Raw genomic sequence first — 24005 nt, 5'->3', positions numbered from 1 at the left:
CGTGAATTGCGTCTGCAGACATCAGTGGAAAAAGTTGTCTCTAAAAGAACGCAAACGCAAACAATTTAGGAAGGATCTACTGGAATTTAGGGAAAAAAAGGGCATACCTACAACTCACTAAGAATAAAAACCTCTCACAGATATATAGAGATATCCTCCTCAGAACTCGAGACTTCTGATACTGAACATATATCAATAAACAAATATAAATCTAGGCGAGGTCGAGGAGGCTGTACGAGAGACAGATGGGATCCCCAAAACAGAGAATTGGTAAGAAACCAGAACTCCTCACAATCCTATCAGCAATCTGGATCATGAGGGGTTTTTTTTGGAGTCAGAGAGACCTACCTCCTATCATCTCAGAGATCGCCCACAAGTGAAGTAAATCCACTACAAACTCCTATAGACAATGGTCAGATCATTAACCTAACAGACAGACGATTGAGCAGTGATGAAGTCAGTGTATTATCTAAAGGTACCTCGTTTGTCCCCACTACCAGATATAACTCATTCCATTGGGTTAGGGACTTACATTTGTTTTGCCGTAGACTAAAATGGCACAAATTCTTTGTTAACAATGATCTTAAAGAAAGCTTAGAGTTGGGGATACCAGTAGAAGATTTAAGCTACTTTCACACTCTCGTTTGGTGCGGATCCATCCTGGATCTGCACAGACGGATCCGTTTGTATTCTCTTTAACATAGCCAAGACGGAACCATCTTGAACACCACTGAAAGTCAATGGAGGACGGATACGTTTTCTATTGTGCCAGATTGTGTCATAGAAAATCAGTTTATCTCAGTTTTGTCAGACGGACACCAAAACTCTGCAAGCAGCGTTTTAGTGTCCGCTTCACAGCAGAATGGAGACGGAACGGAGGCAAACATGCATTCTGAGCGGATCCTTTTCTATCTTTTTCTATTCAATGCATTAGGGAAAAACGGATCCGTTTTGGACCGCTTGTGAGAGCCCTGAACAGATCTCACAAACGGAAAGCCAAAACGCCAGTGTGAAAGTAGCCTTACCTGGTGCCAGACTCTTAGTAGATCTGTTAAGTGAAGGAGAACTGGGAAAGGGGGCAGGCTCCTTCACTGATTTAAAACCCAATAGTACAAAAAGTCCCCCCCCCCCCCAAGAAACCAATATTATTGACTTATTTCTCAATATGGTCACCAGGGAATTCGAAAGAATTGAATACAGCGATACTAAACTTGAATCCAACCTCACAAAATTCGAAATTTAGGCCATGATGATGCTAAAACGAGATGACAGCATCATTGTCAAGCCGTCAGATAAAGGAGGTAATCTTGTGATTCTGAGCCATCTACAGTATCAGGAGATGTGTAACAACATACTCAAGGACACATCTTCCTATATTCAAATAGATAAAGTGGTTGGAGGGCACTCAAATATCTGACAACATTCAAGGCAGGATATCAAGAGCGAGCATCGGACGTCACTGGGCTCGGCGCATGCCCAGTGACGCCGATGAAGCTCCTGCCCTCAGTCTCCAGCAAATCGCACTGGCGCAGCCCTCAGTGGGTACTGCATCTGCGCGAGACTTCGCTCGGCCGTCAGGGAGGGGGAGGAGAGGGATGAGACGCTGTGGGCGGTTAGGGATTCTGGAGGAAGGCGTTTTGGGCACTGTAAGAGGGGCGTTACTGGGCACACAAAGGGGAACATAACGCCCCTCTGGGCACCTTCAGGGTTAATTTCCATAATTATAAAAGTCGTTTTTCTGCAAAACTACTGAACGGATTACAATATAGAACAGCACAGCCGATTCAAGGTAAGCTGTGGAGCATGACTGGTTTAAAATCTGAATTTGGGTTATAAGAGGTGACAGAATCCCTTTAATATTTTGTTTGTATACGTTTTAAATTAATTATTAAAAGTGACGTTTTAAAGGGTATCTACATTAGCTTCAGTGACATATATACAAGATCAACCTCTACCAGAATGATGGAAAGAAAAAAGTATGGCGAAGCCATGGTACAGCTCATGAACCAAAGCATACCACATCATCTGTAAAACACGGCGGAGGCAGTATGGTGGCTTGGGCAAGAAGCAGCCGGATGAATTCTGGGGTTTTCAGAGACATATTGTGTGCTCAAATCCAGCCAAACTGATTGGTCGGCGTTTCATAATACAGCCAAAGCAACCCAGGAGTTTATTAACCCCTTAAGGACACGGCCATATTTCACCTTAAGGACCAGGCCATTTTTTGCAAATCTGACCAGTGTCACTTTGTGTGAATAACTTTAAAACGCTTTTACTTATCCAGGCCATTCTAAGATAGTTTTTTCGTCACATATTGTACTTCATGACACTGGTAAAATGGAGTAAAAAAACAAAACATTTTTATTTATAAAAAAATACCAAATTTACAAAAAATTTGGAAACATTTGCAAATTTCCAAGTTTCAATTTCTCTACTTCTATAATACATAGTATTACCTCAAAAATTTCTATTACTTTACATTCCCCATATGTTTACTTCATGTTTGGATCATTTTGGGAATGATATTTTATTTTTTGGGGATGTTACAAGGCTTAGAAGTAAATCTTGAAATTTTTCACCCACTTTTTAAGGACCAGTTCAGGTCTGAAGTCACTTTGTGAGGCTTACATAATAGAAACCACCCAAAAATGACCCCATTCTAGAAACTACACCCCTCAAGGTATTCAAAACTGATTTTACAAACGTCGTTAACCCTTTAGGTGTTCCACAAGAGTTAATGGCAAATTAAGCTAAAATTTCTGAATTTCGATTTTTTTTGTGTCAAATTTTCCATTTTAATCCAAAGCAAGGGTTAACAGCCAAACAAAACTCGGATGATCGGGGCACGTGTCACACTGAGTGGTGGTGTCCTTCCGTATCCCCCTCCTGTGACACACTCCGTACTTTTTTTTTGGACCGTCCCTTCCTTCCAGTATGGGGGGGACCACACCTAGAAAGTGTTGGTCAGGGACGATCCGGGCACCTCCAGTTCCCGAGGTACTCCGGCCTGCTCTTTCTCGGTCAAAAAAGATCAGGGCCTTGAGGACTGCCTCATAGAGCTGGAGGAATTTCCCTGTGTTGCCAGCGCTCCGGGACAGCACAAGAGTTGTACAAGGCAACCTGTACCAAGAAAACTTTTTTGTACCATGCCCAGGTTTTGCGCATGGCGTTATATGGCTTGAGGACTTGATCAGAGAGATCAACTCCTCCCATATACCGATTGTAGTCGACGATACAATCGGGCTTGAGGACCGTTGCCGCGGTACTTCGCACAGGGACAGGGGTGATGCCGTTACCGTGAATTGTGGACTATCCCTACCTATCTAAGCTCTCCCTAACCTGTCCCTATGTACCTTTTTAGTACATGGCACTATGGTGGCTCAGAGGGGGTGCTGGGCTCACTGGGCTCCAGAGCTGGACGACGCTGCTCCTCTCTCTCCTGGATCCGGACACAGAAAGGAGGAGGAGGCAGAGCTGCAGTAAGTTAAACCGCCCGCCCTGCAGCCAATCGGAAGCGATCCTGAGAGGTGATGTCACCATCACCTCAGGATCGCGATCGGTGGTGTGATAATACACCACCAATCACCATCCTATTCCAGGTTATTGGGTCACCAGAGACCCGAATAACCCGGAAACGCAGCAAACCGCAGTTCTGAATTGACCTGCGGTTTGCTGCGATCGCCAATACGGGGGGGAGGGTGGGAATTGTCCGAGGGTGCCTGCTGATTGATTTCAGCAGGCACCCAGTTCCGATCACCGCCCGCTGGTGATCAGAAATACACAGGGCGTACGCCCTGTGTCCCCAACAGGTTAAAGCAAAGAAGTGGAATATTCTTGAATGGCCAAGTGAGTCACCTGATCTAAACCCAATAGAGCATTTCACTTCAGACAAAAAGGCCCACAAACAAACAGCAACTGAAAACCGCTGCAGTAAAGGCCTGGCAGAGCATTAAAAAGAAGGAAACACAGCGTCTGGTGATATCCTTGAGTTCAAGACTTCAGGCAGTCATTGCCAACAAAAGGTTTTCAACCAAGTTTTAGAAATTAACATTTTATTTACAACTATTTAATTTGTCCAAGTACTTTTGAGCCCCTGACGAAGGGATTACGTTTAAAAAATGCTTTAGTCCCTCACATTTTTATTCAATCATTTTGTTCAACCCACTGAATTAAAGCTGAAAGTCTGAAATACCACTGCATCTGAATTGTTTTGATCAAAATCCAATGTGGTAATACACATAACAAAAATTAGAAAAATGTCTCTTTCCAAATACATTGCTCAAAAAAATAAAGGGAACACAAAAATAACACATCCTAGATCTGAATTAATTAAATATTCTTCTGAAATACTTTGTTCTTTACATAGTTGAATGTGCTGACAACAAAATCACACAAAAATTAAAAATGGAAATCAAATTTTTCAACCCATGGAGGTCTGGATTTGGAGTCGCACTCAAAATTAAAGTGGAAAAACACACTACAGGCTGATCCAACTTTGATGTAATGTCCTTAAAACAAGTCAAAATGAGGCTCAGTAGTGTGTGTGGCCTCCACGTGCCTGTATGACCTCCCTACAATGCCTGTGCATGCTCCTGATGAGGTGGCGGACGGTCTTCTGACGGATCTCCTCCCAGACCTTGACTAAAGCATCTGCCAACTCCTGGACAGTCTGTGATGCAACATGACGTTGGTGGATAGAGCGAGACATGATGTCCCAGATGTGCTCAATTGGATTCAGGTCTGGGGAACGGGCGGGCCAGTCCATAGCATCAATGCCTTCGTTTTGCAGGAACTGCTGACACACTCCAGCCACATGAGGTCTAGCATTGTCTTGCATTAGGAGGAACCCAGGGCCAACCGCACCAGCATATGGTCTCACAAGGGGTCTGAGGATCTCATCTCGGTACCTAATGGCAGTCAGGCTACCTCTGGCGAGCACATGGAGGGCTGTGCGGCCCTCCAAAGTAATGCCACCCCACACCATTACTGACCCAATGCCAAACCGGTCATGCTGGAGGATGTTGCAGGCAGCAGAACGTTCTCCACGGCGTCTCAAGACTCTGTCACATCTGCTCAGTGTAAACCTGCTTTCATCTGTGAAGAGCACAGGGCGCCAGTGGCGAATTTGCCAATCTTGGTGTTCTCTGGCAAATGCCAAACGTCCTGCACGGTGTTGGGCTGTAAGCACAACCCCCACCTGTGGACGTCGGGTCCTCATATCGCCCTCATGGAGTCTGTTTCTGACCGTTTGAGCAGACACATGCACATTTGTGGCCTGCTGGAGGTCATTTTGCAGGGCTCTGGCAGTGCTCCTCCTGTTCCTCCTTGCACAAAGGCGGAGGTAGCGGTCCTGCTGCTGGGTTGTTGCCCTCCTACGGCCTCCTCCACGTCTCCTGATGTACTGGACTGTCTCCTGGTAGCGCCTCCATGCTCTGGACACTACGCTGACAGACACAGCAAACCTTCTTGCCACAGCTCGCATTGATGTGCCATCCTGGATAAGCTGCACTACCTGAGCCACTTGTGTGGGTTGTAGACTCCGTCTCATGCTACCACTAGCATGAAAGCATCGCCAGCATTCAAAAGTGACCAAAACATCAGCCAGGAAGCATAGGAACTGAGAAGTGGTCTGTGGTCACCACCTGCAGAACCACTCCTTTATTGGGGGTGTCTTGCTAATTGCCTATAATTTCCACCTGTTGTCTATCCCATTTGCACAACAGCATGTGAAATTGATTGTCACTCAGTGTTGCTTCCTAAGTGGACAGTTTGATTTCACAGAAGTGTGATTGACTTGGAGTTACATTGTGTTGTTTAAGTGTTCCCTTTATTTTTTTGAGCAGTGTATATATGGACCTACCTGTAGGAGGCAGTATTATAGTAATTATATTTATGTTCTTACAAGGCAGTATTATAGTAGTGATATTCTTTTATATATAAGGCAGTATTAGGCCTCATGCACACGACCGTTGTTGTGTTCCGTTTTCCGTGATTTTCTGCAGACCCATTGACTTTCAACGGGTCCGTTGAAAACTCAGCTAATTTGTCATCCGCTTCCGTGACCGTTTGTCATCCGCGTCCGTGATCTGTGTTTCCAGTCCGTCAAAAAAATATGACCTGTCCTATTTTTTTCACGGACCCATTCAAGTCAATGGGTCCGTGAAAAAACACGGAGGCACACAAGATTGTCGTCCGCGTCCGTTTTTTTCTTATCATTTGCATGGCAAACTTGACTTAGACTTTTTTTGCTTTCCTTCAGGTCTGCTGATCCTCCAAAAATAAAGGAAGACACACGGAAACAAAAACGGATCACAGAATAACAGAACCCCATTTCACGGAACAGAACACAACAACGGTCATGTGCATGAGGCCTTATTGTAGCTATATTCATGTCCTTAGGAGACAGTATTAGCAAAGCGATATCTCCTAAGAAAGAGAACTATCTCGCCAGTGTCACCTATTGGAAGTGGCTTCCTAGGAGTCAAGATCAGATTTTCCAACAAGCCTTGGGATTTGATAAGGGAATATTGCCAGGCCAGATATCCAACCTTAGACAGCTGTTTCAGAGTTCTTGCTCCTCATAGGTATGGAGTAGGATTCTGGCTGGCTCAGTGCAATGCCTTGGAAGTGGCTTAGGCAGGGTGCTGAATCTCTTGTATCAAGACTTACTGGAAGTACTCCATGATATGGAGACTTAGTGGCAATGCTCCATGGGAAACAAATATACAAAGAAGTACTGTCTCTCCCAAGAAAGAGAACCATCTTGCCAGCGCCACCTATTGGAAATGGCTCCATATGAGCACCCAAAACAGATGTCTAAGGCTGGACATCTAGCATGGCTATTAGGGATGAGCGAAACATCCGAAGACGATTTGCATAAAACTTTGTTTCAATACTGTAAAGAGCGAGCACTCCGTACAGTATTAGAATGTATTGGCTCCAATGAGCCGACGTTATTACTTCACAAAGTCTCGCAAGACTTCGCTTAACTTCATAAATTGATTTCTACTGTATAAAATAAATAAAAAAATCCCGAACTCCGGTTCGGTTCCAAGTGGTACCTTGGAACCAAACCTGAGCTCGGGAAATGTTTTTTTTTTTTTTTTTTTTTTACAGCAGAATTCAATTTATGAAGTTTTTAAGCACACGGGCTGGACAGCAAATCACATACGGCCGTCTGAAGGAGCCCTTACTGTGTGTGTGTGTGTGTGTACTGGCAGTAAGGTGGCCATTTTCATAACTCCAAAAACAAGGACATCAAACCCAGAACAAAGCTCGGTCTCCTCATGTCATATGATGTCATCACAGGTCCTTCACCACCTATTTGCCGAGCTCCACCCCTCCTACACTGATCACATGATAGTGAAATCACAGGTCCTTCAGCTTTTGCTAATGCCTGTAAATAGCCATTAACAAAAGCACTCTTACTACCTAATCTACAGTCTGGAAGGAAGGGGCCTGGACCCCACATCAGTCTCTACCACCTTCTACAGCAGTAGTTCCGCCCCTGTTTAGCAGTTATAGTCCTGTATATGGAGTATTAGGCTAGTTACACAAGCAAGTGCAATGCGAGAAACACGTATCGAGATTTCCTGCTCTGACCTCTGCTAAGATAGCACGACATTGTTTTATCATGCTGCGTGTCCCTACGAGACCTCGAATCCACCCGGAAGGGTAGTATTATAGTAATTATATTCTTGCGCACCAGAGTAGCATTATGGAAGTTTCCTTCCCAGCAAATAGTCTGCTCACTAGTAGAGGAGACCGCTGCTATTACATGCAGCCATCTCCTCCTCAGTATGGGGAGAAGCGATCGCCAATGCCATCGCTCACCCCAATACTGTTTGCCGGTAGCAGATAGTGATTACACAGCACGATCTGCCGCCAGCAAACGATAATTTTTCAACCTGCTGAAAGATTACAATGCCAGAGCATGGCTAACACACATTCATACGAATGCCTGTTAGTAATGATCTGAACGATTATCTGACAGCGTAATAGAAGCTTTAGGCCTGAATCAGGTTAGCTGCCTGACAAAGTAATGCAAGAGAAAATAAATATCAAAGTAACAATATAATGAGACCAAGTAGATTAAGATTTTATTCACATACCACAGGCTGAATGAAACAATCAATATAAAAAAATAAAAAAACTCCTTTCCTCAATGTACCAGTGATCAACCCACAATACTTGGTAACAGTCTAACCAGCAAAGCCTGTCCACCCCAATATCAATTCTCAAGTATGATCCAGTGATAATGTGATGCCTACATAACCCAAACCAATCCCCCCCATCATGATAATCCTGCAGTATTAACAGTGTTGTGCTCGATAGTATTTAGTGTCTTCCTTCATGCTTTTATATGACATACAGGCGTCCATAAACGTGTGCTGTAAACAGAAATCATCCAATGAGGTAGCAGCATTCAGTAGTCTGCTCACAATCAGAAGTGTATGCTCACTTTTGAATAACACGATCAGCACATAAGTAATGTACTGTACTTACAACCTGTATTGTGCTCCAGAGCAGAATTCACAATTCCACTGCTTGAAACTGGTAGAACACTTCCCCTCAGAGCACCTATAATGCAGGGTCATCCGTGTACTGTAATAGTTCAGATTGCAGTGCACTGAATAAGACACAAATGTAGTTTCTGTGTGATGTCAGGAACAATTTGAGCAGCAGTCCCAAAAAGTTGGAGTGAGTCCCTTCTCGAATAAAACGCAAAAGTACACACATATGGGTCCGCGCTAGGCTTCAGAAGGCAGGCGTTTCACTAACAGGAAGATTTCATGGAGATTCCGCGTCATCACCGCTGCAGCCCCAGTGTAACTCTCGATACCGACCAGAAAAGCTTTTTCCTTCAAGAGGAACAAATCCTAGTGCAATACCCGGATTCTTAATAAAAAGTAAGGTTTATTCTACTCCCAGAACAACGACTTGTGTACAGCGTGTAAATGTGCCCGACCCGGGTTTCGCCTTCGCTTCGTCTGGGGCGCTACAAGCTAATCCGCCCAAGCTGTGATCTTAGGCACTCAGAGCCATGTGTCATAGCCGGTTTCCCGAATTCGTGTATAATCGCATACAAACCATGAAATTAGTTAAAGTCGCATACGATGAAAATCGCAAACTCTATAAATAGCGCGCAAGCGCCTAGCTTACTATAACACATGCCAGCAAAACATGCATTAACCGGTACATATCCTATATTTAGCATATGAGCCGCTAATAAAATTCAGGCGGTAAACATTAGTAACTCGTATATAAATTCCATACACATATGTATGTAATCTGTATTTATAGTTGCATATGTCAACAACAAGGAAACTACTACTCTGCCCTAAAATGCCTAATACATCCCCATTACCTTAAATCCTCTCTTATATATGGATATATGAACTTAACACTTTACAACCCAACGGCCTCAACATTGAATGGGACATGAAGGCAGTCAGCATGCGTTAAAATAAAAGATAATGAAACCATCAGTCAGGAGACTTCTAGTGTCCAGAAGTCGCTTTTTTGAATGGAATAGGGTGGGATAATAGAGGATTTAAGGTAATGTGGATGTATTAGGCATTTTAATGCAGAGTAGTAGTTTCCTTGTTGTTGACATATGTATGTAATCTGTATTTATAGTTCCATATGTGTGGAATTTATATACGAGTTACTAATGTTTACCGCCTGAATTTTATTAGCGGCTCATATTCTAAATATAGGATATGTACCGGTTAATGCACGATTTGCTGTTTTGTAGGCATGTGTTATATTAAGCTAGGCGCTTGTGCGCTAATTATAGAGTGTTTGCGATTTTAATGTTTGCGATTTCATCGTATGCGATTTTAACTAATTTCATGGTTTGTATGCGATTATACACTAATTCGGGAAAGCAGATATGACACATGGCTCTGAGTGCATAAGATCACAGCTTGGGCGGATTAGTTTGCAGTGCACTGAATGCAAACACATTCTGTGCAGACACGGTTCGAGAATTTCAGGTCTGAGGCCCGCAGAATAGGGAGTGCAGCTCTGGAACACAGGTTGTAACTCAGGATCAATGCAGGATAAGTAATGGAATGTCTGTACAGTGCCGCCACGTGCAGAATAATGAATTCAGCTCTGGATTAGAATACAGGTTGTAACTCAGGCTCTGAACCACATGGTATGGAGATGTCTCCACTTCATGGGATTCATTTTAGGTGTACATTGACATGAAAGGTATTTGCAGATGGACATGTGCTTTATGTTGACCTTTAAGCCATTTTAATCACAGTTTCTAACACATGATGCACCTGAGAAAACGGCTAGAGCTCTGTTCTGATGTGGAGAAGGTGCGGCTGCCTTTAGTAAATTCCCACTTTTGAGAACCTGTGATTCCCCCCCCACCCCCATAATTCAGTAGTACATGTGATTACATGAAACTCTGATATATCCTATTAGTGCACAGTCCAGCAATCTCTTGGTCTATGTCCACAGTCAATGTAAATCCAAGAAAATGTTAAAGAGTGAATACAAGATGAAAGAGGGAGGGAAGAGGGGGGATGCAGCTGCAGCTTCTCTATAAGGGCTTCAATAAAATAACAGAAGGGAGATCTCCAGTTTGCACAGAGCGCAGTTATTACCTCACACCAATCTACTTCCCAGAAGAGGGAAGGAAATAAACGCACAAGCTGCCCAAAGGAGCATTACAGTTTTTCTTGAATGACAGGCAAGCTTTCAAAAATCGCATCTCCTTATTCTGCATCTTTTCTTAGAAATCTGCATTGTGGCGTTCTGTTATTACACCCAGAAATGAACCAAGCAGTCAATTAGACACTATTTGCTTGTCTGTCCCGATACGGTCATTGATTGGACGGCTTAAGACTGTGCAGGGAATCCTGGGGCAAAGGTAAGGCCCATTTGTCAAATTTATACTTAGGTTTCTGGGAGGAATAACAGAGGAACACAACGTTCTAAGGAAGGAGGCTTCTTAATTGTTAGTTGTCAAGTATTTTCTGAAACAGAATACTGTAAGATCCTCTTTTACATGGCTGCTGGGATTTACATTTACCACCCGCCAGAGGGAGGGTCAAAGCCTGGTGCTGAATAAACTTCAAGTGGTTGGTAAAAGTTAGTCCAAGGGGTTTTCCTGGGTTCTTCCTGTCCATGGCTCTAGGGGACGCTGCTTTCACAAGTCACTGTGCAATTGTGACAGACGCACAACACGCCGCATGGAAAAACTACACGGTGATCATAGTAGGATCGTTAAAAGAAAGTAAAAAAAAAACAAAACACCCCACTGTACAGCCCACAGTCCCATTGACACAAAGTAAAAAAGAAATGCTAAATCTTCAGTCTCATAGCCATGCAGCCAGCCATTACCCAGAATTATTAGTGCATAGGCTGCTGTAAAGCTACAGATTAAGGCAGGAACAAGGACCAGCTTGAACAACATTCCTGCTGGGTAAAGCCATGTCCTCAGTATGTAAACATGATTGGATAAAAAAAAATTAAAAAAATTGCCAACATTATATTACGGTTTTCACAGCATTTTTGTCAATTTAAATATGGATGGCAGGTAGGGGCAGATATGTTCAGGTTGACATTTACCTCAAACCCTTGCTGCAGTACAGGGACCTGGCGCTCTCAAGGATACCAGCTTTGATATTAGGTAGAACAGGACCACTAGGTGGAGCCAGAGAGCTCTGTTCAGCTGGGTTAGAACCGCAGAATGGGGACCTGAAGCAATCAGCACTCGGGTACTTTCCCACTAGTGTTATTAGAATCTGGCAGGCCGTGTACAAAACAGAGACAGATCCGGTGATATACCGGAGCAGTCTCATCCGGAATAACGGATCCGGCATTTAAATTTTTTCAAAAATCAAAATCCCGGCGCATGCGCAGACCGGAAAAACCGGATCCAGCAGTTTCCGGAACACTTTGTACCGGATCCGGCATGAATACATCTCTATGGAAATGAATGTCGGATCCGGCAAGTGCAGTACCGTACCGTCAGATTGCATTAGGACAAAACTGATGCGGTTTTTTCCTGGTATTGAGACCCTTTACCGGATTTCAATAACTCTAGTGTGAAAGTATCCTTACCAACGTTGTGGGGTTGCAGTTGTACCTTCCTCCAGTAAGAGGAGGATGGATTCTTCTTGTTAATTTAAAAAAAATAAAATGCTAAAATAAATCATTTGTTCTGAATTCTTGACTTTAGTTGCTTTTCTTTTTCTTCTTCTTTCTATCAGGACGTTCAGAGCCTGGAGAAAAAGACAGGAAAAATAGACTGTAAAGATTAGGGGAACTTTATCATTCCTGCCACGCCCAAAAAAAGTTGCGAATCCCACGTTTGGAGCCATTTAAAAGCCATTGCGCGTAAATCTAGACAAGTCTACGCCTCTTCCGCCACTTTGTGAAAAGGTGGCGTGACGAGGGTGGGACCAGTGGGCCTGGCACATTCATCTTCAGTTTTCTGAAGCAAAAGTAGATTAGGTGCAGACTGCTGGATGATGCGCCTCACCATAGATTAGGCCCGCTCTCTGGCAGAACAGGGGATAAATCACAAAAACACTGGTCTGTGACAATTCCCCCCTAGGTATGTTATTTTGGTGGATTTAGACAAGTGGATAATCATTCAGGCGAATGACACAAATGCATTTGCCGATTTGAAGCCAATGACAGACCAAACATTCTCCTGGCTACAGATATTGAGGTCGCATCCTCAGGCTAAGTCATCAATATCACATCAGTGGGGGTCCGACATCCAGCACCCTCACCAATCAGCTGTTTCGGCTACTGTACAGATACGGTGTAGTGGCCATGCCGAGGTACTACATCTCAGCTGTCCAAGTCAAAAAGGAGCTGAGCTTCAGTAGGTCAGCTCCAGAAACAGCTGATCAGTGAGCCAGTCGAACCCCTCCCCGGGGATAAATGATATCTGTAGTCCGGAGAACCCCTTTAAAGTTTTAGATAGTCTATAAAAGTTTGCTAATGAACCAACTCCATCCTGCATTGGTGCCTTTTCTAGGAGCACTGCTAGCGAATAAATCTGAAGTAGTTATCTGCTTATTTTTCTTTCAACTACATTTTTTCCTTCTTCCCTCTTACAATAGTTGTCCCAGAACCAATTAATACTGTAACTTGAGGGAGAACTCTATAAAAAGGTTAATCCTAATTTACTGAGAAAAAAAAAAAAAAAAAAAAAAAAAAAAAAAAAAAGGTAGTCCGATTTCATCTGCAACCAAGTGCCACTCAGATCCACTGATAGCATGTTATAAGCCTGGCCGATCCATGGTAACAAGTCAGATGCTCGCTGTGTCCAATTGGTTGAGAGTGCCCGACCATGGTAATCTGTCTAGAGCTCATGAAGGCAAGTTACGTATTTGCACCCACAGACTTGTTATTTGGTGCATTTCATAGGGCTTGGATGACAGATGCCCTTTAAGTGGCTGATTTCTGGTTCTGCAAAGGTAACAGTTCAGGGCTCCTGTGAAAAAGAACTACAACCACCCACATAGCCTCATTCAGTACACTGAGGGGGCACATGATCTAACAATCCCTTGTGAGTAGCAGGAGGCTAGGTTTACCTGTAGATTGCCCTCCAATATTTGATCATTGGCGTACAATGAATGATGGGCATCTACCATGGTAACCACAAGGAATGGTGAATACATGAGTTGTGAATGAAACTTACCCCAGCGCAGTCGTGTCAGCCCCTCTCCCAGGAGGTAGAAAGTGAATACAATTACGAACGATGATCCAAAAAACACCAGCATTCCTACTGCATCCAGCTTGGCCAGGATGGGATAGGCCCAGATGTTCGCTGCATGATGCACCCAGTGCACCCTGCGGACGATAGAATACATCACCACGTTACATGTATGAGCAGGCCAAAAGCACATTGTACCAAGTCCATCATCTGGGTCAGATTTTTAGAAAATATATAGGTGAGAAATGGGCAATTCATTCCAAACATAACGAAAAAAACAAGCTAATCTAACCTGAATAGAACCCCATTTATTTGGTTGTTTATACACACATACGTGTGTCCCCCCCCCCCCAAATAAGCCTGACAGCCCACTAAAATGGTTGGGAATGATATCATTTTTAGGCTAACAAATCAGTAAGTGCTGATTTTTAGCCTCAAGGGGTCGACCAAAAGGTTTCTATTCATTGCCAGCATGCAGTTATATTGAAATGGTTCTGAGCTGAAATGCAAATAAGAACTGCTAGAACCTCTTATTTAAACTATATCACATAATTAAAAGGGGAGGTCCTGGTTTAGGCAAAAAAAAAACAAAACATTTTTTCTCCCAGGAACAGTGCCACTCTTTTTACAGGCCATGTCTGGTACTGCAGCTCAGTTCTAGTCACTAGAATGCGGCGTTACTAGACAGTGTCCATGGTAAAAAAGTGGCGGCACCGCTCCCCGTTTTCTATTCCTGCACAAAGTCATTTCATTGCCAGGACAGAAGTACCTACCATGACACATACGAAATGCCAAACACCGCTATGACAGCCAGGCCATTTTTCTTGCTCGGGTATTGGTGTGGACATGCAAAGAGCTCGATAAGCATAACTGGAAAGACAAGTGTGTGCTGGAAAGAACAAAGAAGGACATAGGATTACATGCGTCTATAGCAATCCGATTATTACTTGGGAGAAGTACCAATCTCCTTCCACTGCCGTCTGGGAACATACGATGGCCATACACATTAGATCTAGGTTCTCCAAACCCGCTGATTTCTGCCTAACATTTAATGTGTATGGCGTCCTCCCAATTCTTCGCCAACAGCCGACGTTAAAGGAGATAAGGATTGGGCCTGTTGGATTTCAACGCCCCCATCCTTTTGCCTTCTCTCCACATGCATGCTCGGGAGGATTAAGAGAGATAACTGTCGCATGTTCAGCAAAGCTATCTCATGTGTATGGCTATGACCACCTTTAGAAGCCACCAAGAGGGGGCAGATACTGCCAAATATATACGCGTTAGTAAATGGAGGCCATACAGCCATCCAGGCTGCCGCAGGTGCTAGAGAATATATATATATAATATATATATATATATAATATTCGCTCATCCCTTTGATGTATTGCTGCTATATCTTCATATACACAGTCTGGTTGAGCTCATGAGGTATAGTAGATGCCCCATGCACTTCTATAGGAGCCCAAATAAGGCCATATACATGAGGCAGAGGGGTAGATCAGGAGCTTGAAAAGAAATACCGGTAATGTACCAATAATGTAAAGTGACGGATAATTTATCACAGAACTGCAATATAATGTGGAATTTCACAAGACCAGGAGACTGAGCAGAGAGAACCAATGATACAATTCCTCTAAGCTCTCTGCCTTTACAAGTATGGGTCATTTATTATCATCAGATCGTCCAGAATTTGCTAATCTGGCTATTTTCCTGTGAGATAGGAGTTTTTTTCTCCTTGTACCAGTTATACAACAAAACTATCTAGAAATCAATCGGATCAGATAGGTGTCAGATTATAAAGTAACCTGGATGATTGGATAGTCATAGAAAAAGGTTATCCCTTTAAGAGTTAAAGGGGTTCTACACTTTGTTTAAACTGATGATCTATCTTCTGGATAGATCCTCAGCATCTGATCGGCGGGGGTCCGACACCCGGGACCCCCGCCGATCAGCTGTTTGAGAAGGCAGCGGCGCGGCCTTCTCACGGTTTACCGCAGGCCCAGTGACGTCACGACTAGTATCACTGGCCTGGGCGCGGCTAAGCTCCGTTCCCTTGAATGGAGCTTAGCCCCGCCCAGTTGATACAAGTCGTGACGTCACTGGGCCGGCGGTAAACAAGAAGGCCGTGGCGATGCCTTCTCAAACAGCTGATCGGTGGGGGTCCCGGGTGTCGAAGATGCAGAACCCCTTTAAAGCAAAAATACCAAAGTCAGAAATGTCCAAATTGGTTCTCTCTGCTCCGTCGTCTTCTGAAAAGCAAATTTCATGATTTTCTCGGTTCTGACTTTTCAGTGTAAAACTAAAATATCATAGAATGGCTAGAGCAGGGATCAGCTACCTCTGGCACGCCAGCTGTTCTGAAACTACAACTCCCAGAATCCTCCTCTCACTTCTATGAGAGTTACAAGAACAGCTGAGTAAGCATGCATGCTGGGAGTTGTAGTTTCACAGCAGCTGAAGTGCCAAAGGTTGCTGATCCCTGCTCTAGTGATTGATGCGGCCTCCTCACAGCATGCTGTGCTTGGTATTGCAGCCCAGGCCCACTCACCTGAAAGGGACGGAGCAGACCGTATGCGCACCCCCCCCCCCCCCCAAAGACATACAGTCCATATGTCCCGGAGCGGCAGTGATCGTGCGCACGGGAGTACACAGCATTATAGATTACAATCAGACGTCAGGACGCCTGCGGGGCTATTGTCCCACAATCATATGGCAATAGCCCCGCCGGTGGCCCGACTTGCACAGAATCATTGTAATCTATGATGCTGTGTGCTCCCGATGACTGCCGCTCCAGGACATATAGCCCGCTCACAGACTATGTCTTGGAGGGCATACGGTGGTGTGCAAGAGGCTGCAGTTTCTTCAAATAGCTGATCGGTGGTTTTAGGTAGTTGCACCTCCCCCCGTTCAGATACCTATCCTGAGAACAGGTCATCAATATTACACTTTCGGATTCACTACTGGAGGACGCTGTCATCTTCAGAATGAATACCGGGCAGGATATTATGTTTGTATAGTACAGTGGCTCTACAAATATGTATTCCAATATATTGAGGGGTTATCAGATAGTCTTACCATGGCATGGTTAAGCCATTGTGCAAAGACTTTGTCCATTTCTTTCGGGTACACCAGCTCCCTATCGTAGGCGTAAATACCCCAGAAGGATGTAAAGACAAACTGAAAGAGAAAAAAACAAAAAACACTGAATAAAAAAAAAAAAAAAAAAGTCACCGACCAACTGAACACACAGGTCAATAAGATCTATGAAAATCAAGCAGGTTCTACCGGGAAAATTACACTTTTTGGCCAAATTTCATAGAAGTGAAAGAATGTGGATGACCTGCCAAACTTACCGCGCCAATCGGGAATGCCAGTGCAGCAAAGACGCCGTCCTTCAGCCGCGTCAGAACGGAGCAGAACCGGTTCCTATTAGAAAGGCAAATCTGGAGAAGATCGCACAGGAGGCAGACACCGAAGAATGCGGTCTGAATAACCTTCGGAGACACAGGTATAGATATTGGATTAAAGTGGAGAATGAAAGGAAAAAATAAAAAATACAAGTTATAGTAATGCCAATTCATCTGGGCTACATCTAGGACCCTTGGTCATTTTGGGGAGTTTAAAATGCAAAATCCAGACCCCCAACTGTGATACTGGACATGTCCTCTTCAAAATGTGGATGAGCGATGGACCTCCAAGATTAGATCACCGTTATGGACAATCCCTTTAATGTTAAGGCGTCTACATATTCCCTCACAAAGATAACTGGTGAGAGGAGCCCTTTTGGCGTTTCTAGGTTTTAAGGGACAGGTTGGTGGGTCTCCTGGTGACTACATCCATCCTTTCCACTTCTACACTGTTACACAAGCAGAGAGAGTTATCTAACCTCCAGCTCAGGGCTTACCTAACTGCCCCGCTATGCAGACATTCCATAAATTCTCCCATTGTTACAAATCATCAGCTTTGGACAAGTCAGCGCCCCGCTCGGCACCAATATATTAGACACAGGCATGAACAGCATGAGTGCTGCATGACAAGAGGAGATCCGGAGCGATGGAGGCAGGCACTCCGACAGTAAATAATATGGATGGATGGCTCTACAGGACCTTTGATTAAAGGGGAGGGGGGCTCATCTATCCGCATGCCTTCGAGGTGATACTCCACCACACATCTGTCAGTCACATGGACAGCGTCAGATATCTTCTTCCACCGGCAAGCAAGGAACCAGGTCTGAAGGAGGAATCTGCATTTAAAGGGGTTCTTCAGTACTTTACAATATATTTGAGCCTTCGATCTGCTTCCCCAGTGCAGATTTTAGGGGATCAAAGAGGGGTGGTTGCTTGGATGCCAGCTAACCGATACCTGCAAGACCACAACGTAGAAATTCCTCATCCATGGACGCGCCGCTTGTCTACACTAGAGGACCTGGACATCAGTGATAGATCCTCAAGCCCTTCTGGTACAACATCTCCACCAAGGCATGTCACAAGACGGCACTAATAGGAGGCCGTGGGCCCAGATAACCCCTCCAGACATTAAATTACTCCTTTACCTACAAGTTTTGCTGACGTGGCTGCCAATAGGACTGTATAGGAATCTACTGAGCGATCTGTGGCCCTTTCATGTATGCAACAGGAGAAGGTTTTGGCTCTTGGACCCCACCTGAGGCTCAGTAACCTGATAGAAGGCATTTATCAGGTTGTCCCGAATTAGAAAAACATGGCTGCATTCTCCCCTTCCAAATGTTGTGTGCAGTCCTGCCCCGTTGACTCCAATGGAGCAGATCTGCAATACTAGACAACCTGTGGACCGGGGTTGTGCCGTTTTTGGAAGAAGATAGCCATGTTTTTCTAATCCTGGACAACATCTTAAAAAGGATGTCCGAGATTCTTGATTCAGAACATAAGACTACCAGACAACAGCCCATAAGGGCGGGACATGTTGTAATCCAACGGCATGATCATTCCCTCCACCCCATACACTTTAGACTGATATCAGCCCGAGCTGCTATAATCGTGTCTGGCCATCTTTACTCCACCTTAATAAGCGTGACCCTATAAAATGCTGATAAGTCACCTTCGCCCGCAGGCAAAGTCCCCTCTGTAACTAATCTCTGCCACCTCCAGCACCTTAGTCACCCAGGCTGAAAAAGATATGGGATCAATAAAACACAGCCAAAGAGAAATTCCTTAAAGGGATAGTCCAGTAGAAGTGGATCCATCCTCTGGCACCCACTCCTGTGCTTGTGTGGGCTTCTTCATTGAAGTCTAGAGGAGTACAAGAAGCCGAGCATGCAGCTCTATCCAGAGGTACATCCACACCCCTCAGGCTGGGGCTGCACTGCCATCTTGGCCTCGACACCCACACCACAACCACAGATTGCTGTGTAGCAGCACGGCCCGGAATAGAATGAGGTCGCAGGGCGACTCACAAGTTGTTGCAACCCGATATTATTAAAAAATAATAAATTTAAAAAAAATCCATCAGTGTTGGATGTTTTGTGATTAAGGGGTCACAATAGTTATTACGGGATCACCACTACACTAAGATGCCCCTGTGATCCTGGCGCCGACAGCTTTCGCGTGACCACTGTCGCCATGTAGCCGCACCCTTAGGCTGCATTCACAAGGCCAAGTGCGGTCCGTGTGACCACCTCAATTCCCTGACCGACCATGGCTTATGTGAGCGGAACTAACGGCATCACAGTTCTGTACGATGCTGCGGTTCCTGCCTGACCGCGAGTCTTATCTTTGAGTAAAGGACAATACAGCGGCGGCTGGGATAGAACTCACAGCTAGGGATCGACCGATACTGATTTTTTTTAGGGCCGATACCGATAATTTGTGAACTTTCAGGCCGATAGCCGATAATTTATACCGATATTCTGGGAATTTTCATTTTTGAGAAAAAAAAAAATTCCTACACAAATCTGCTGAAAATTTATGTTTATTGTTAATGTGTATTTTTTTTTTTTATAAGTCTTTTTCATTTATACTTAATATTTTTGTGTTTTTTTTTTTTACTAACTTTTAGCCCCCTTAGGGACTAGAACCCTTGTACTAGAGATCTATCAGGGTGAATAGGATCTCACACTGTCCCTGCTGCTCTGTGCTTTGTGCCCACAGCAGCATGGAGCTTACCATGGCAGCCAGGGCTTCAATAGCGTCCTGGCTGCCATGGTAACCGATCGGAGCCCCAGGCTTACACAGCTGGGGCTCCGATCGGAGGAGCAGGGGAGAGGGGATCCTGTGGCCACTGCCACCAATGAGTAATACTGGGTGGGGTGGGGGGGGGGCGCACTGCGCCACCAATGTTTTTACTATTGGCCGGGATTGGGGTGGGGGCGCACTGCACCACCAATGATTAATACTGGGGGGCTTGGGGGGGGCGCACTGCGCCACCAATGAAGATAAGTCTCTCAATCATTCATATACAGGAGGCGGGAGCTGGCTGCAGAATCACATAGCCGGCTCCCGACCTCTATGAGCGGTAGCTGCGATCCGCGGCACCTGAGGAGTTAACTACCGCGGATCGCAGCTATCGCTCATAGAGGCCGGGAGCCGGCTATGTGATTCTGCAGCTCCCGCCTCCTGTATATGAATGAATGAAAGGCTTATCTTCATTGGTGGCGCAGCGGCCACAGCCCCTCCCCTCGTCTTCTCTTCTGTCATTGGCGGCAGCAGCACAGGGGGAGGAGACACTGCTTCCTTCTTCCCTGTGCTGCGGAGGGAACACAGAGAGCGCTGAGAGCAGCGCGTTCTGTGTTCCCATTACGTTATCGGTATATCGGCAAAATAGATGCCGATACCGATAACGTTCAAAATCCTCAATATCGGCCGATAATATCGGCCAAACCGATAATCGGTCGATCCCTACTCACAGCATTGAAGATCACTATTAGAGATTGCTTTATTCCGCTATAATAGAAGTCTATGGGCTGCAAAAAACGGATCCATCCCGTTTCCGTTATGCAGGGGATTATTACAGTCCAGAAATACATCCAGGCACCTCTTGAACTCTTTTAGGGCTGTCTCTCACAAGCGAGTCCATCACAGGAATCACGCTCCATGTACGAGGGTGATCCTCGGTTCTGGACTTACAGGAGCGCACAGCATTGTACTGATTTCTAATGCTGTGTGCCTCTGCTTGACCTCTACAAAATCATAGTGACCTAAAGCTGTCAGCATGGTCCTGTAGAAAGAGGGTCAAGCAGAGGCACACAGCATTATAAATCAGTACAATGCTGTGCGCTCCTGTAAGTCCAGACCGAGGATCACCCTCACACAGGGAGTTATTAGATCTAGCCTTAGGGCTCTTTCACACTTGCGTTGTCCGGATCCGGCGTGTACTCCACTTGCCGGGAATTACACTCCGGATCCGGAAAAACGCAAGTGTACTGAAAGCATTTGAAGACAGAACCGTCTTCCAAATGCGTTCAGTGTTACTATGGCAGCCAGGACGCTATTAAAGTCCTGGTTGCCATAGTAGGAGCGGGGAGCGGAATACTTGCGGCTCCCGGGGCGCTCCAGAATGACGTCAGAGCGCCCCATGCGCATGGATGCCGTGATTCATGCGACACGTCATCCATGAGAGTGGGGCAGCCTGACGTCACTCTGGAGCGCCCCGGGAGCCGCACGGACGGTAAGTATACTGCTCCCCCGCTCCCCACTACACTTTACCATGGCAAACAGGACTTTAGCGTCCTGGCAGCCATGGTAACCATTCAGAAAAAGCTAAATGTCGGCTCCGGCAATGCGCCGAAACAACGGTTAGCTTACGGCCGGATCCGAATCAATGCCTTCCAATGGGCATTAATTCCGGATCCGGCCTTGCGGCAAGTGTTCCGGAACTGAAGGCATCCTGAACGGATTTCTCTCTATTCAGAATGCATTGGGATAATCCTGATCAGGATTCTTCCAGCATAGAGCCCCGACGACGGAACTCTATGCCGGAAGAAAAGAACGCAAATGTGAAAGAGCCCTTAGTCATCTTTTTTTCTAAAGTGAATAACCCTAATTTTGATAATCTTTCTGGGTACTGTAGTCCATCCCCCCCCCCGTTCCAGTTATTACTTTAGTTGCCCTCCTCTGGACCCTCTGGAGTGAGGCACCTGTGTAATACAGCACACTATCTTTTTGCTCACCTATTCCTTGTGAATCCAGATGATAAAAGCCACACTATGGGCCCCCAGGAGTCTATGGCCACAGCAAAGCACATTACAGCTGCTAGAGGTAGCTCTGTGGATCAACCATCATGAAGCCCGAGCCAAAGGAGCATTCCCTAAAATCTACTGCAACCACATTGTCCACCTCAATAGTAGACAACCCCTTTAAGCAACCCCCTGGCATGCTGAGACCTGCAGTTCCACAAGTCTGCTCCATTCATTCCTTCCTGCTGCTGGGTCATGTCAGGACTCACAGGGAGGTCCTTATCTCACCTGGTTCAGGAAGGTCAGGAACTTCCACCTGCCTCCATAACTATTGTGTCCAAGGAACGGATCGGAACTGGACACCAGCAAATTCTGACAAATGGCGAACACATTCCAGGCCAGGAGCCCCAGATGAAGGACGAGCCCCAGCGCCGCCATCTTGGTGAGAATCTCAAGGAGCGAGGTCGTCTCCTTATCTCACTTCCGTTTGAAACCGATCCGGACTGACGGCGATCACACAGGAACATAGGCGAGAGTGTTCTTATATGGGGGACCAAGGTCCACACCTGACGGCAGAGATTGAAAGCGCTAGAGGCCAAAATATATTCTGTCACGCGTCTCTACCTTCACTGAGTGGCGGCCATGTTGGAGGAGACCGAAATTCTTTGTGTAGAGGCAGGTATTGTAAGAACGATACCCCCCGCCATGTAAGTCTATGTACAGATGTGTAACCGGAGGGGATATGCATGTCTGCACTGGGTAATGGTAGCCACCAAACTAAACAGAGAACAGTATACATTAGGCGTCGTTCACATTTTCCTTCACAGACAGCACACCTACCCATTGATTTTGATGTTTTTTTTTTTTTTCACACATTAGTGGTTTTCTACTGACCAGGGGTCACCAAATTCCGCAAATAAATAAATACCGCCCAAGTTTACATGGGAGTTGGTACTTTTACACTAGCGTTGTTTCCGGCATAGATTTCCGTCCTAGGGGCTCAATACCGGAAAAGAACTGATCAGTATTATCCTAATGCATTCTGAATGGAGAGCAATCCGTTCAGGATGTCTTCAGTTCAGTCTTTTTGACTTTTCAGGACGGAGATAATACCGCATCATGCTGCGGTTTTATCTCCGTCCAAAATTCCGGAACACTTGCTGCAACGGCATTTTTTCCCATTGACCTGCATTAATGCCGGATCTGGCCCTGAGTGTTCTGGCAAAACGGATCTGGCATTGTGGTATGCGCAAAAAATGTGAAATAAATAAATGCCGGATCCGGAATTTCAATGCATTTGCCATCAGTTTGCATACGTTTTGACGGATCCGACAGGCAGTTCCGGCGATGGAACTGCCTGACGGAATCCTCTGCCGCAAGTGTGACATTACCCTAAAACGGGAGTGTGGTTTTGGGGGTGTGGCCTAATATGGGGTGTTCTTTAACACTGATGGTTTGATCATATTGAGTTTTTCGACATTTAAATTAATTTTTATTTTTTTTTATTTTTTTACAGTAGTTTTTTTTAACCACCTCCCGTCCACACATTGACTATAAACGTCCGGGAGGTGGTTCTCTATTTCTAAATGGACGTTGCTGAACGTCCATTCAGAGATGTCAGCTGCACGCTAATCATGCAGCTGCAGATCGGGTTGCCCGCTGTCAGTGACAGCAGGGCAACCCTGAGAGAAGGCAGGGACAGTGCCCAGGTGCCCCTGCCTTCTAGATCGCTGTATACACAGCCCTCACCGAGCGCTGTGTATACAGATCAGGAAGCGCATAGCGGTCATGTAATCGCCGGGTGAGTCCAGGAGCTGTGGGGTCTTTCACAGACCTCGATCAGCCCTGCTCTGAGGCTGTACAGCGCAGTATTGCGCTGTACAGCCTCTCTGGGGGGGTGCATTTCTCCTGTAACTGGGGCTACTATATCAGCCCCAGTTACAGGAGAAATAAACAGTGGGAAAAAAAAACAAAAACGACCACAACGTAGAAATTCCTCATCCATGGACGCGCCGCTTGTCTACACTAGAGGACCTGGACATCAGTGATAGATCCTCAAGCCCTTCTGGTACAACATCTCCACCAAGGCATGTCACAAGACGGCACTAATAGGAGGCCGGGGGCCCAGATAACCCCTCCAGACATTAAATTACTCCTTTACCT

General features: G+C 45.4%; 1 protein-coding gene across 1 annotated transcript; it reads right to left on the bottom strand.

Moving 5' to 3' along the window:
- Window positions 1–11997: 11997 nt before the first annotated feature.
- Window positions 11998–22425, bottom strand: LOC121004643 (androgen-induced gene 1 protein-like). Its single transcript, XM_040436889.1, has 6 exons — window positions 22131–22425; window positions 17047–17187; window positions 16769–16870; window positions 14467–14582; window positions 13679–13830; window positions 11998–12245 (listed from the first exon to the last, which is right to left on the bottom strand). Exons 1-6 carry the CDS (start codon window positions 22278–22280, stop codon window positions 12199–12201), a joined length of 708 nt encoding a protein of 235 aa, XP_040292823.1. The 5' UTR covers window positions 22281–22425; the 3' UTR covers window positions 11998–12198.
- Window positions 22426–24005: the final 1580 nt, after the last annotated feature.

This window comes from Bufo bufo, chromosome 6 (assembly GCF_905171765.1).
Source record: "Bufo bufo chromosome 6, aBufBuf1.1, whole genome shotgun sequence".
Classification (NCBI taxonomy): Eukaryota; Metazoa; Chordata; class Amphibia; order Anura; family Bufonidae; genus Bufo; species Bufo bufo.
The sequence above is the reverse complement of the archived record's forward strand: the minus strand, read 5'-3'. Positions and strand labels throughout refer to the sequence as shown.

Excerpts from the sequence above, each read along its gene's own strand:
- LOC121004643 (XM_040436889.1), bottom strand. The coding sequence starts at position 22,280 with ATGGCGGCGCTGGGGCTCGTCCTTCATCTGGGGCTCCTGGCCTGGAAT. Across the intron at positions 16,871-17,046 it reads TGGCATTCCCGATTGGCGCG|TTTGTCTTTACATCCTTCTG; the intron begins GTAAGTTTGGCA and ends TTTCTCTTTCAG. Across the intron at positions 14,583-16,768 it reads AATGGCTTAACCATGCCATG|CACACACTTGTCTTTCCAGT; the intron begins GTAAGACTATCT and ends TGTTCTTTCCAG.